The 14,833-nt window shown below is 39.1% G+C and overlaps 1 protein-coding gene across 2 annotated transcripts in view; it reads left to right on the top strand.

Moving 5' to 3' along the window:
* Positions 1-754: 754 nt before the first annotated feature.
* mrtfbb (myocardin related transcription factor Bb) overlaps positions 755-14,833 on the top strand; it is a 24,261-nt gene continuing 10,182 nt past the window's right edge. Inside the window, exons 1-5 of one of the 2 annotated variants that reach the window (XM_025064582.1) lie at positions 755-1,446; positions 8,792-8,856; positions 13,323-13,409; positions 13,518-13,599; positions 13,798-13,959. In XM_025064582.1, the coding sequence (XP_024920350.1) occupies positions 1,347-1,446; positions 8,792-8,856; positions 13,323-13,409; positions 13,518-13,599; positions 13,798-13,959 (496 nt within the window). In that variant the 5' untranslated portion in view covers positions 755-1,346. The remainder of the gene's footprint in view (positions 1,447-8,791; positions 8,857-13,322; positions 13,410-13,517; positions 13,600-13,797; positions 13,960-14,833) is intronic. The other variant, XM_025064581.1, reaches the window with a different exon arrangement.

Raw genomic sequence — 14,833 nt, 5'->3', positions numbered from 1 at the left:
AAAAATAGTACGAGCGGCCTCACTGGCTGTCTCCCACTGTTGTTACAGATGTCGACCGGTGCCTCAAGAGTTTACATAATGTAGCTTGTGTTCATTTAGCACCGTGCTAAAGGGACGACTGTGGTAAGTTTCGGGTCGTATGTGATATCGATCTTGCAGTCGTGTATGAGTAAAGGAAAGGGCAGATCTTCCCACAAGTAGGAGTGGTAGTATGGGCGGAGCTACTCGATTCAAGGGGCCGTCTCACAGTGGGTAAAATGTGAACGTCAAGTTTTGAGACACATTAAAGTTTCGGTAGAGTATGAGTTATCTACTTCAAAGAGTAGGCACACACTCCAGAGATACGAATACGTGTACATAACCTCTGAAAATGTATAACATACATCTATGTATTCAGTATGTCAGTATGTAGGCTGATTTAAGCCCTTTCTCTTGGCTAACAATTAGATGTTCTTGCTAACTTTAAGCTTTATTTTTAGATTACATTTAGTTAGAATATATTGTCTTATAAAATCAAACAGGTTTTTAGACTTTTTAGTTTTTAGGATTTTTTGGGGGGTTTTTTTACATTTTTTACTACTTTTGGATCGCTTTAGCTATATTATATTTAGCAAAATGCAAAGTCAGTTTTGTCTAGAAAAAAAATACTTAAATGTAAAAAGTAAAAATACAAGGGACAATTCCAGTTCCCTTATAAAAGTAAAGTGAATGTGACCAGCGGTGGTCTTAGCCCCATCATCTGGTGAGTATTTATTTTTTAAATTTGATTATGTGTAACAAACAAGATATTGGTGGGTAGAAGTATTTTCTGTGTTGCCTTTTGTCTCTTGTACTTTTACAGATTATTTTTATTGCTCTTTTGGAAAATGTATCTTTTGTGTGCTAACTTTTAGCTCTATTCCTGGCTCCTTTGTTTTGGTTAGCCTTTAGCCGTTTGTTGGTTTCTGTGGACATGATGACGATGACGTTATTTCCTCTTGTGAAGCAAATGTCCTGAAAAGATTGATTGAATCATCAGCGGTTGTTCTGGCCTCGGTGTTGGAACATGATGTGTCTGTGATTACAGCACTGTGACCTGCAGAGGGTTAACACAAGCAGATCTGTGGTCCCTCCTCCTAAAGTTTGCTCAGAACTCACGCAGACACAGAGCAGCATGCACAAAGACACACGTACACACACACACACACACACACTCTTCACTTGGAGCCAGCTTGGAGCCAGAGAGGTGGGACTGTGTTCGCCTCTGCGAGCCAACTGTCGTTCTCTGAGAGCTGTGTCTCCTCTCTCTCTGACTCCCCCCTTCTTCTCCTCCCTCTCCCTGGTTCTCTACTGGCCTCATCACTTCCATGGGACTCCAGAACTGGCTGCCCAGCCAAGCAGCACTTTCCTCCATGGCCTGCCTTGATGTGGAAACCCCTTCCCTCTGCAGGGGTAAATTCAAATCAGGTGCTCCTACCTTTCTTCTATCTTGTTTTACTGCATGTTTTTTGTTTTTTTTTCATAAGTTCATAAGTTTATTAATAGTCCTGTGAGTCTTTACTGATGCTGGCAGTACTGGTAGTTTGGGTTGTTTGGGGTGGAGGGGGGGGTGGAGGTGATGCAGAGCCTGGACAGGAAATGACTAGGCAGCAGTAAAGCTGATCACTTTGACATCATGCCGAGCATCTTCCGCGCCGCACGGGCAGCCGTTCAGATGGAGGATAAATCAACCTTGCTTTATAAACACAGTCAGAGTCGGAGGGACACCGTGTCTGTGTTTATTCTGGCACGTTCTATAACATTATTATGGTTTCTGTCCCTTAATATAAGCACGAACTCACTGCAATATTGAAGGAATGCACAGCTGGGAACCAATCATTCCACTTGGATGGATGTGTCTGTTATGGTTGTGTTTTGTCACTTTATTTTGGCCATCTTTTACGTTATTTTTAGCAATCTTATAGATGTATAGACTAATTTATAGTCAGTTCTTGTAGTATTGTGGCTATCTTTGGCCACGTCTGAGTTTACTTTGAATTTTTCATTGGCTGCTTTATTGATAGATCTTTCTAAATGCTTAATGTTTTCGGCATGTGTGAATTTTTTTTTTTTTTTTTTGCTATTTTTTCTAGTCTATTTTTAAAGGAAATTGAAGTAAGTAAACAATTAAATATTAATGGGGTTACGTTGATTTCATTTTAGCTACTTTTCAGCTAACTTTGGCTATGGCATTTTACTATTTTCAACTGTGCTAAACATGATTTCAAAACACATATAGCTCTTTTTTCTCGTTGACAATTTCAAAATTTGTCTCACTTAGATATTTATGGATTCATTTCAGCCATTTGATATACGTTTACTTACTTTTCAATGTCATATAAATTCATTTCAGCCATTTGATATACGTTTTTATTCCGTCTTTTGTCGCGAACTACTTTAAATTATCTTATGGTTGTGGAGCAACATTTTTCTTTTCCTAGACTTTTTGTTTATAGCTTAGCAATTTTGTCTTGCTATTAGCTATCTGATTTTTGGGAAGTTTAATCATCACTTTAATGTACAGTATTTCAGTGTATTTTTATAGCTAATTTGTAGCTATTCATGGATAGCTTTTAGCTCATCCCAGTATAACATCTATCTATCATTAAGCTAATGAAAGGTTCTCCCAGATTAGCGCTTTGCTATTTCTCGGAATTTAGCTATTTTTAGCTTGTTTGTAACCGTTATGTAAATTGACTGTTGCAGTAGTTCGCATTTAGGTACAGTATGTTGTAAGCCCATTTGGGTGATGACCTATCTCATTGGCTAAATATGAAGGTGATTTTTATTCTCGGTTTTGTAAAGATAACAAACTGTTTTTACAGGGAACATTAACATAAAACAAAGACATCATTTTGTCCAGGAAAATAGCCAAAATGTAGTTTAAATGATAAGGAAAAGACATAGACAGAGCGAATACACCGTTGAGAAAATGCTAAGTGCCCAGATGCTAAACCCCATGCCAAGAAGAGGTAGGTTGTTAACAACATGTATGAAGTCATGTCTGATGATAATCTATTTATATCACACTTACTCAGTCTTCATTACCTCAGTAAAAGAATCTTAACATCACAGACAGAAAAAAAATATAGCATGTTTTCAATCACTGGCCTTTTGCAAATGCTACATTATGTAACTTTAATGTACATGAATAGTTAATTGTGACTGTTTATGACTGGGCTAAGTATAACCCATGCTGTATCAAATTAAAGGCTAGAAGCTATAGCTTTGTTTTAATGTAGACAGTTACATAAGAATATTTGGTCGAATTACATTTATGTATAGTTATTAATTACTCCCCTGTCTGGCATTATGTAACTTCTATTTAATTGGTTGCTGGTACATCCTGCTAACGTATGTATGATGTACATTAGCAGGATGTTATACATGTGGTAAAATGTCATCACTGGCTCACGTATTTTATACTTGATGCTATGCTATGTTAATTTTTGTTCTTTACAACAATATGTGTTAATATATATTCAGATTTGCTTAGAAAAAACTTTACATGTGGTAAAATGTCATCACTGGCTCATTTATTTTATACTTGATGCTATGTTATGTTAATTTTTGTTTTAGTCAAAACATTGAGTCTTGGTTGTTACCATACCTGGAAGGGGTAGAGATTTAATCTTTGGGTTTATCAGCAGCAGTTAAATGAACTTATTATGGAGTTCTAAGGGATCTCGGTGTTCTTCAATGTTCTTTGTGTGTGTGTGTGTGTGTGTGTGCATGCTTATGTGTGTGAGATAGTTAGACAGATAGTTAAAAGTTTGCCAAAGAAGGTAAAAATGATAAACGATAAAAGAAGTTAGCATTACCAAAACCAGAAATGACTTAATGGTATTTGCTATCCAAGTAAATCCACAGAAAATTAAATAACATTTGCGAAAAGACAACCTATTTATCCCGGATATAGATTACATTTGACAAGTAAATTAAAAATAAATGAAATCACCTTATAGACAACTCAAAGAAACACGTGAAATAACTCAATTGTGAGATAAGAATATGGCTACGAAGAGCTTAAGTAAAATAGCAAAAAGGTAAACATTTACAAAAACACAAATGTTCAGGTTAGAAACAGCAGTTTTGTTTTGTTTGACATTAGTTTTGAGAGGAGCTCAAATACTGTTCGATGTCAGACATAAATATAGATAAATGACTGGATAAAAGCTTCAAAAATTGGCAAATCTGAGTTAAGCTAGAATATAGTCATATCTTGGCTAGCTTAACATAAAGTGAGCCAAAATATTTTTTTAAATATTTGCTAAAACACAACGACAGTAAACTGTGGTGGAGCTGATATGTTGGGTAAAGATTGATGATTGAGAAAAATCCTCAAAGTATAATTTTTTTTTTAAAGCTACTGTTTGTGAATGTACGTGTGGTATAGCTTAAAAAAAAGAAAGAGGTTTTGTTTTTGTTATTGTCGAATAAGCCTAATATTTGCAAAGGGCTTCACATCTTTGTGGCAACCTTACCTAAATGACAGACAGTGTGACCTCAACCGGACTCAGACAATCCGCTAGAAAAGACAATAGAAGTCAAATAACTAGAAAAAAGGTCTAATGACAGATCTCCGGGGATGATTTCCTGAGAACAACGTGGCTCTGAGATTAGAGATTACGTCAGCAGATGACGGATTCAGCGAAGGTCGCTCTTGCCTCCCCCCCACCTTTAATGCTCTGCTGGTGATCAGGAGAGCAGGGCCAGTTTACATCACTCTGAGGTTAGCCAGGGTTCAAGTCCAACACGGATGACAACATGTTAGTGAGACCGCAGCCATAAGGTGTACGTACCCCGTCATCAGATCAAACTCTCTGCATTCTCCTGCGGTGCTGTAAGGCAGCCTGCGATGCCAACAACATGTGCTCATAAATTTCCTTGCTCGTGGCGTTCTCCCCGAGTTACAAAGTAAGAAATTTTTCTCAAAAAATGCAATATTTTACAAAGTAAGCTCCCCCTCAGAGTTTAATATGAAAACACAGCAGACGGGGTAGGCACACGCAGTTGCCAAGTTGAGCTGCGACATAGGTCAAACAGGTACAAATCCAAAAATAAACATGACGATAACCATTTCTAGTCAAAACTTTGGCTTTTTTTTATGCTATTTCCTACACACCTTATTCCTTTTTTACTCATTAGTTATTTTTTTTAACCATTAATTTATATTCAAGCTAATATCTTATTCCTTTTTTACTCATTAGTTATTGATATTTTTAATTAATTAATTAATTTACATTCAAGCTAATACCCCAGCTAATGCTAAATATATAGCTAAATAAATATGGCTACCTCTGTAGCTAAATATGCTAGAGTTGACATTCATTTAAATTTCAAAAATTCATGACCAACTCTTAATCAGCTTCAAGTAATGTCTGGTTAATATTTGTATTGTTTACATATATGTACATGTGTGTGCTTTTTAATTCAATACATTTAATGTACTTCGGAAACCATAATTGAAAAAAGCGATCTGTTTTTATTTCCAGCTATTTTTTTTATTTACTTAAACATTTTAGGAGACATTAAAAGGACTTTATATGGGAAGTTATATGTTAGCAACTAATAAGGCATTTTAGCTCATTTCCAGGGTATAGTTTCACTATGGACTTGACTAACGTTTCGGTGTTCTTTTCATATGTTTGTCCATTTGCTTTTGTCCATTTTGACGACTGTTTAGCTGTTCCAATCCTTCTTGCTATCGAAATGCACTCGGTAATTGTACGCTGTCAAAGTGTACACAAACAAAGTGTTTGGATTCTGATTCTATCAGACAAATCTTGCAACACTGCAGAGGCATGACGTGTTTTTCAGCGCTGCGCTAGTGAGAATTCGCCTTTCACCCTTTTGCATCAGCTTTGGTCACTCTATGGTCCCCTGCTCAGCAGCAGAAACCCATGACTGTCCCCTAAGAAATCCTGAAAGTGTTTTTGATCCCTCCCCTTAACCACCCCCCCCCCCCCCTCCAAAAAAAAAAAAATCCTGTTTCCCAGGCCCCGTTCTCACAGCTGCCCAGTTTATTTTTGCTACACTCACAGAGTCTTGTTCAGACGAAATCAGTCCCAGGAGACTGGAGCAAGTCTGTTGTATTTGTATGTGTGTGTGCGCGCGCATGCACATGTGTGTGTGTGTGTGTTTTGTTTAGATCGAGGTGGGTTCATTTTTAGCCTCTTACTATGTCAACATGTAGATTTAATTCAAGATATTTTATTTCCCTTCACAAAGCCATTTCATTGGATGCTACAAGTACAAGAGGACAGTTGACAGACAATCCCACTGGTGTAGGTAGCAAAACACCTCCTTTCCACCTGTTAGTACTGATTTATTACCCATTAAAGCTAGCTGTTAGCAGGTTAGCTGACAACAAGGGCGAGAAATGAACAACTATCTCATTATTTACACACATGCTGAACTTATTTGAAATTAGAACTGAAATCCCTGTAAAACGTTAGCAACGTTAGCAGTTTACAGTAAATTAAGTCTCTAACAACTGTTCGTGTGTTCGGTTATTTGTCAGCTAGCTAGAAACCAAGTATGTGTTTTTAAAGAGACAGCAAAGGGTTTATGGTAAACATGTAAAATGATGCCAAGACTTGGAATCCCAACCATGGCTAATGCTACTGCTAACTTGGTCCTCAGGAACACAAAAATATTCCCAAGACTTAAATGTAGGGCCATCCTAAAGGGTAACTTTCTCCCATGCTTTCTCTTAAAAAAAGAGGAAAAAAAAGAGAGAGCTGCAGAGTCATAGGGTGACGTTGTGGGGCTCGGGTTGGCCTCACTGAGAAACTAACCACAGGCAACATTTAGTGTCTAAACAGATGTTATCATTTTAGTTTTTTGTTGTTGTTGTTGTTTGTTAATCCTTGTACAATGTTTACAGTACATACTTTTTTTTTTCAATTGTTGGTATTTCGGCATTTGGTGTCTTCATTCACACTTTGTTCTAAATCTGCTACTGACACCACTCTCATTCAACATCAAGCATTTAAATGTCATTTGTTTGCATAGAAATGTTATATAGAAATCATGGCAAGCACCAGTAGGACTGAGGTGAACAAGACTCCTCAAGACTGTCTCTCTGTCTGTCTGTCTCTCTATCTGTCTGTCTGTCTGTCTATCTATCTATCTATCTATCTATCTATCTATCTATCTATCTATCTATCTATCTATCTATCTGTCTGTCTGTCTGTATGTCTGTCTATCTGTCTATCTATCTATCTATCTATCAAATATCTTACAAATACAATAATAATACAATAATAATAACACACTAAAGTGCACCACAAGAGGCCATCAATGGGGATGTGCAGCCCCTTCGTGTCCATGGAGGTAGAAGGGTTGTGAATCACCTTCAGATTAAACAGTTCTTTATATTTATCTATTTATTCCAACTGAAACGTCTTTAAATGCAAATTAGTAGCGTTCAGATATATTGCAGGGAATGGAAGAAATAGAGGCAGAACGACAGCACAAGACCAGCCTAGACCTGTCTCTATTATGCCTCCTGCACAAGGAACAGGGTCCCACCCCTGTTGCTGCTATGCCAATCAAAAAGCCTCATGTTACATGCTGGGGTTTGTTTGGTTTTTTTTTTCAGACTGGGTGCCATGATGGCACAGCCCCCAACTAACATTACCTTGTACATTTAAAAACAACAACAACAAAAAAACAAACACATATCTAACTATTTGTTTGACTAGAAAAGTAAAGTAGTGAATGAAAAATAACAAATTATATAATTAAAAGTATATTTAATAAAATCCTTTTTTTATATATATATATAAAGTAGGTTCAGTTAGTCATGATGCAGAAGGTATTATGAGTATACATTTGGCGAAGTCCTTTGTGGTATTTTTACATTCTGGGTATTCTGGGTATCTGGGTATTTCCAATCTGGTTTTCTTTAATGTCATGAAAAAAAACGTGACTGCGGAGAGGTGACGCTGATGCTTATGTGTTCGTCTTCTTGTGCTTGAGTTGTTGGGGGTGGAAAACCCACCCCCAACACGCTCACCTTATTTGTCACCATCAGGGGCTTCTCTCTGCGAACGATCTCCCCGTTCACACTCCCCTCGTTATCCCTCTGAAATAACATGTCCTCGCTCGCTTGTTTATAAATGTTTAAAATTGGACCCGACCGAAGTTTATACTCTTGGAAAAACAATGTCTGGAGACATTTACTGTATGTTATCCTTATGTTTAGGACTCCACAGTTCCTCCTGAGAGATAGAGAGAGGCCTTTGAACGGCTACAGCGACGGGCCAGATCGGTGCTTATCTGTCTAAGGCAACAGTGCTTTTTAAAAATATTATTAAACAGACACAGTTGACGTGGTCGCTCCTGGCGTCACGACCGACTCCAATTTCACTCGCTGTTTTGGCTGCAGCCTTGGCGTGAGTCCCCCCCTTTTTTCGATTATTGCTTATGTTCCGCATACGTTCGTTGCCGTTGCATCCCACGGATCGGTACTGAATTGTTCTGTGAAAGTTCTTGTGTTTGGGGTTCCAGTTGTTGTAGAATGTGCGGTAACTTTTAACAAGGGCAGTTAAAAACCATACAGGAAGTGAATAGGATGTCTGTGGTGGTGCACAGGCTTCAGTATTAGGCCTTCAGGGGTGGAGAAATAATAAGTGCTCTGTTTAATCTTGAAGACTGGTGGTTGTTTTTTTTTTTATGGTACCAACTCCGAGGAAGTTTTGCGAAGTTCTCCGACGGTTCGATTCTTACCTGTTTGTCTCTCTGCTCTTTTTTTTTTTTAACGCAGTCCTCCACTGTGTCTGCAGCAGAGGAGGACTCGGGAGCAGCTTGTGGAGCAGGGCATCATGCCACGTGAGTATTCAGATCACACGATTACAGTACACTGAGCGTGTATGACAAGGTAATAGAATGACACAGCAGAGTAAAAACAATATTAATGGGGGGGGGGAAAAACAATGGATTCAGGAAAGGTTTCTTTCTCATAATGGTCCCTGCGAGAAAAAAAAAAAAATTGCATTTTTCATTACAAATGTAATTTATTTTCAAAGCCCCCACGAATTGCAGCTCAGTGCACAACCACTGTTGGCGAGTGAAGAGTGTGTGCAGAAAACCCTGGCTCACAAGGAAATAGGTTCAAGTTTCCCAATTCTCTAATGAAAAGCTCAGTGTTTGCCACAAAGCGTTGTGGTGCAATTCGGCAGACTTACTGCTTCCTATTTGTTTCACAAATGTTGGATTAAATGTACCAATAAACCAAAACCGATTCTTCACACGTTGAACCGAACAAGGGCCTCGTTAAGGGTCTTCAGACGTTGTACGAGACGTATCCCCTGTATTCCAAGTCTTTGTCTCATTACAAAATGAAACTATAGCAGGGAGGGTGTGGCAAGGTAAACTCATTTCAATTTCCAATATTTTCTTTATTTGTCTCAGGGTTGCAATAATGCATTTGTAATTTTTTTTTTTTTTTTTTTTTTTTTTTTGGAAAGGTTGTATCAGGCAAGTCTGGGATCTAATTCACAAAGGGAGTGCCGGTAGTTCATGAGCATGGTTCCATAGTCTAGCAGTTATCACGGGTGTCTCAGAAGCAGAGAGTCCTGGGTTCGATTCCCAGAGGGGATTGCTTGTTAATGTGAATCTTCCTCTGTAAACTTTGGATAAAAGCATCTGCTTAATGCATAAAAAGTGTAAATCAAAATGAAAAAAAAAAGACAATTTAAGTAGTAGTGACTTTATACTGAAGATATCAGACCATATTGTGCCATACAGCTGCATGTGTTAAATCAGTGCCCTTTTGTTGCCCTTATGTTGGGTACTGATTAAAAAGAGTGTGGATACCATCAAGGAGGGGCAGCGGTCCCCAACGTTTTTAGAAATAAGGACCGGTCATCTGGTATCTGCGGATCAGTAATATTGCATCATCGTTGAAGGATCATTCAATTTACTTTTAGACTTCTTCTTCTTCTGTTAGTATCAGAGTCTGAATGACCTGTTGTTTTGAAACATTGACAGATTATCTTTGAATGAAAAAAGTAAAGGGATATGACTGGATTATGTTTGAATGAAAGTAAGTAAAGGGATATGACTGGATGCTTTTCGAATTAAGTAAATTAGTAAAACACTGAGTGTCCCACTGCCTTAAACACATTTAATATGGTTGGCAGTATGGTGTGGTTCATCCCATGATTTTAGACATTGCCTAAAAACTACATGCTGGCACTGATCTTTGCTGATTCCGACTTCCTAGGTGAATTTAAGAAATAAGAAAGATAAGAAAAGGGCTTTAACTACCATCGTATGGAGGAGACAAAGTGCAACATCATTTTTTGCACGACTTCTGCACGATCTCCTGTTCTGGCTGGGTGTGTTCAGCTGGATGATGATATGTCAAGTGTTGGATGAGCTCTGTTGTTCTGAAAGACGTTGTGGTGACTCACGTGGACTTTTCTTCTGTTAGTATCAGAGTCTGAATGACCAGTTGTTTCGAAACATTGACATATTATCTTTGAATGAAAAAAGTAAAGGGATATGACTGGATTCCAAGTAAATTACTAAAACCGTAAACAAAAAAAGTATTGCACCGGTCCCCGGACCGAGGGTTGAGGACGCCTGCTCTGCTGCATACTACTCCGAAATGCTCAGCTGCAAACCCAGCAGGACGTGTGCTAACGCAGCCAGTCACCAGTCAAGGCAGGTCATGCCTGAGAACCGGCTGATTGGGATCACTGGCCGGTCGATCGGTGCATCTCCAGTGTGCACAATAATGAAAATGACACGAAGTCAAAGCCAACATAAACACATTAGTGGAATGAAAGACAAGCTCCTATTGTATTTAAACTCCAGCTGTTGATGCCGATTCAGCTCCGTGTTATATTTCCTTGGGCTGAGCGTTGGTTTATAGAGAAAACTGTAAAAAAAAAAGTTTTAAATGAGCGTTGGTTTATAGAGAAAACTGTATTAAAAAAAGTTTTAAAATTCTGCCCTTAGCTGAAAGGAAGGAAGAGGAAGAGAAGGACGCGGCAGGTTTGTTTTCACTGGGTCCATGCCCCCGGATTAGTCACTGACTGAGCCTTCACTGGAGGTCAGGTCTGTGATCTGGCCAGGCAGTGACTTATACACAAACTCCTGAGCCATTCTCCTCTAGATAGCTCTGCTACTCCTACGGCCGGAGGCTTATGTCAGGTATGTGCTGATTTAGGAATGTTTTCCTTTTGCTTCCTTGACACGCTCCTCAAAGTGCTCCTCAGCAAATATCTCCTCAGAACGAATAGCTCATCACCTTAGTGGAGATTGTTGGATGAAACAGACCTCCCCTCATCTGAAGTGGTGTGAGTGTTTTTTTTTTCTTTCCCCCCTTCGGAAAAGATCAAAGAGTGACCCTCGGCGTAGCTTGAATCAGTAAGGCTGACAATGCTTCCTGGACTCCCATAAGCTTCTGTTTATTATTAAGGTCACACTCATGCAGAACTAAGACAGAACACATGGAAATAATAACAGAAAAAAGGCAGATTAAACTGCATATGGGTCAGTGTGGGAGATAAAGTCAGTTGAGTCAATTTCTATTTATGAGGCCCAATAACACAAATCAGGAATTTGCCTCTGTACAGTGTTACGACACACTCTGTCCTTAGACCTTGGAATGGGACGAGGAAACCTCCCCAAAACAACACAGCAGTGTTTAAAACCAGAAGAGAAACAGAGGAGATATCCAATACATGTTGTTTATACAAAATAAACCAACAAAGTCGATTTACAGCCTGGAGAGTTAGGGTGACATTTTCAAACATGACACTGAATAAAAACAAAATAAAAGATGGGTGGACACCAGAGCAGCAGTGAAATCTGAACCAAACAACGTGACCTCACTGTGACAGCTTGGAGGACTTGAAAAAAGTGACCTCACTGTGACAGCTTGGAGGACGGGGGAAAAAAAAGCACAGTGGAAGGAAACAAACGCACATAGGTAGAGGTGGATAAAGACTTGGATGACAGTTTAGGTCTGGAACAGGACACTTCAGCTCATAGAAAGAGGAAGAAACATCCTGGAATGGCAGTTGGTCTGACATGAAGAAAAACAGATCATAAAGAGGAGGATATGTGGGGTGGGAGGAGGAACAGAAGGGCGTGAGGTCAGGGCACAGTGTGGATGGTTACGTGTTTGTCGAGGAGAGACATTTATCTGAAAGTCTACTGTAACCATGTTGGATTTCCAGGCCACATGTAGACTGAGACTTAGGTTGTGTCTGAACTCAAATCACTCATTCCCTACTCCTTATATAGGGAACTATAAAAGGATGTATATGATATTAGCATAATTGTGTAATATCTGTAAGAATCATTATCGTTTTTTTTTTCTCCGATAATGAAGTTCTCATAATGTGATGTCTTGGTTTCGCCAAATACGTATGCTGGAATCGCTTGTTGGGTCGAGAGAGACACGTTTACCTCAGTTTTGGAGGTCGCATATATCGATATCGGTTGATATCGGAATCGGAAAGTAAGTGTTTGGACAATTTCGGATATCGGCAAAACGTAAATATCGGCGTTTCTGTCGCACAAATAAAATGAACGAACGGACGCTGCTCATCTCTCCGCCATGTCGTCACAACTGCAATGCCTGATGGGCTATAATGCTTGCATAGTGAACGAAAACTTCATTGCTCTAGCACAAGTAGTGGCAGGCATTGTAGATTAGTCCTTTATAGTACTATATTATGAAGTACTGTATCATTATGTACAGGGGTCCAAGGTTTGCGATGTCCTCGACCTACGGCGTTTCTGCGTCACCACACCACCTATATGCTGTGCAGAAAAGTTTCTGCAATAGTGTCTCGGCCAACAGGTTCGGTTGTCCTACATATTTTATATTAATATATAATTGTTTGTAAGTTCGGACTTACAGCAAAAAATTGGAGATATAAATTAGGATTTTACTCAATTTGGTGTGCTAACATTGTAGGGGAGAGCAATGTGCTAGCAGTGCTAGCAGTTTGGAATTCCTGGAAGCAGCCATGACTTGAACTGTACATTCAGCTGAACTCGCTGTGCTCCGTGCACCATGTTTGAACTGCGCTGACTGTGTGCAAAAGGGTTGCCTTCAAAGTGTTCATATATCACACTGTGTTTTCACTGCGCGTTATGTCACGCGGTATTTCAACTCTACTCGTTTAACACCGGCGGGTTTAAAAATGTGTCCGTCTGTCAATTGTATATCAGACTGACTGTACACGTTCATAACAGGAGAAACACAGGAAGACAAATGGTCTTTGGGAATAGGAATAGCCACTGTACAACTGGAGTCTGTTTTTCTTACAAAGGATTTACAAAGTTCTCTTCAATTCTTCACAGCTCTGAAAACTCCTGCTGGTTTTCATGAGCAAATCCGAAGTCTGGAAAGAGCGAAGGTGAGACACAGGTTGATGTCATTAAAAATTACTGGACTGTGTCTTGTGGTTATTTGTTCACTTGTTTCCATATTATTTACCGAGCATTCTACCCATTATTCCAAACAGACTGGAACCTTCCTGAAGCATAAACTCTGCAGCAGGCCTGAGCGATCCGAACTAATCCGTATGCATATCCTACAAGGCAGTGGTACGTCTTTGCGTGTTTTCACTTGTTAGTATATACTGTATGAGACATAGGGAGTTTTGAATCTGTTTGATGTTAAAACCAAAGCAAAGTCTCTGTGAGGTCTGAAGGGAAGTTAATGTGATTCACTCTGATAAAGTCGTGAGGAGGTTGACTGATGCTGGCCAGATCATGGCTAATGATCCTGCCTGTGTTCTTTAGATGCGCAGGCTGAGGCCTCTGTGAATGCCTCACGGATGAATCTGAAACGGGCCAGACTGGCTGATGATCTCAATGAGAAAATCTCCCGGCAACCTGGACCCAGGGAACTGATGGAGAAGAAAATCCTTCCTGCGGACTCAGATGTGGAAGGCGTCCTGAATGGTAGATAAAGACTAATGTACTACTTATTAACACATTTTGTAAATTTATACTGTGGTAATAGACAGGTAACAGCGCTCTATTATTAAAGGATCATTACATTTTCAAAATAAAACACCTTTTAGACTCTATTCTGTTAGTATCAAAGTCTGGATGACCTGTTGTTTTGACACATTGACAGATTATCTTTGAATGAAAAAAGTTAAGCGATATGACTGGATTGTTTTTTAAGTAAATTAGTCAAATTCGAAGTACATTTTATTACTGTGGACTGGTACCAAATTACCTACGGACCGGTACCAGTCCCCGAACCGGGGGTTGCGGACACCTGGTGTAGAGGACCGTGGATGAAAACATACTACAGGAGATACGTGGATAAAAACGTCGTACTTCGTGCTTAGTATTTTCTTTTCTTCTTACAGGATTTTATTTTGCAAAACATTAATGATTCTATCTATGAACTCTGTAGTGAGATGTTTACTGTTTTATTGGACTAAGTCAGAAGAGAATTTTCAGGTGAATGAATACCTTCATCCCCCCCATTCATTTACCAGGGGTGTCGAACATACGGCTCGCAGGCCAAAACTGGCCTGCTAAGGTGTTCAATCCAAAACACTTGATGTTCAGGTATTCAGATATTTTTGTAAAATTATTATGATTCCATAAAATATGAACAAATAATAATAATAAATATCAAATATACTTGTGCTCGTTTGCATGATAACATAGGGGAAAAACATGGGTTATTGTTATTAATAATGTAATGATTGTACTGGTTCGACTCACTTGACATGTAATTGGTTGTATGCGGCCCGTGAACCAAAATGAGTTTGACACCCCTGCCGTATACACGCAATGGCCCAGACCTTCACTCTTT

The sequence above is a fragment of the Cynoglossus semilaevis genome, chromosome 17 (assembly GCF_000523025.1).
Source record: "Cynoglossus semilaevis isolate Cse_v1.0 chromosome 17, Cse_v1.0, whole genome shotgun sequence".
NCBI classification, from domain to species: Eukaryota; Metazoa; Chordata; class Actinopteri; order Pleuronectiformes; family Cynoglossidae; genus Cynoglossus; species Cynoglossus semilaevis.
Note: the sequence above shows the minus strand (reverse complement) of the source record. Positions and strands in the feature narration are given on the sequence as shown.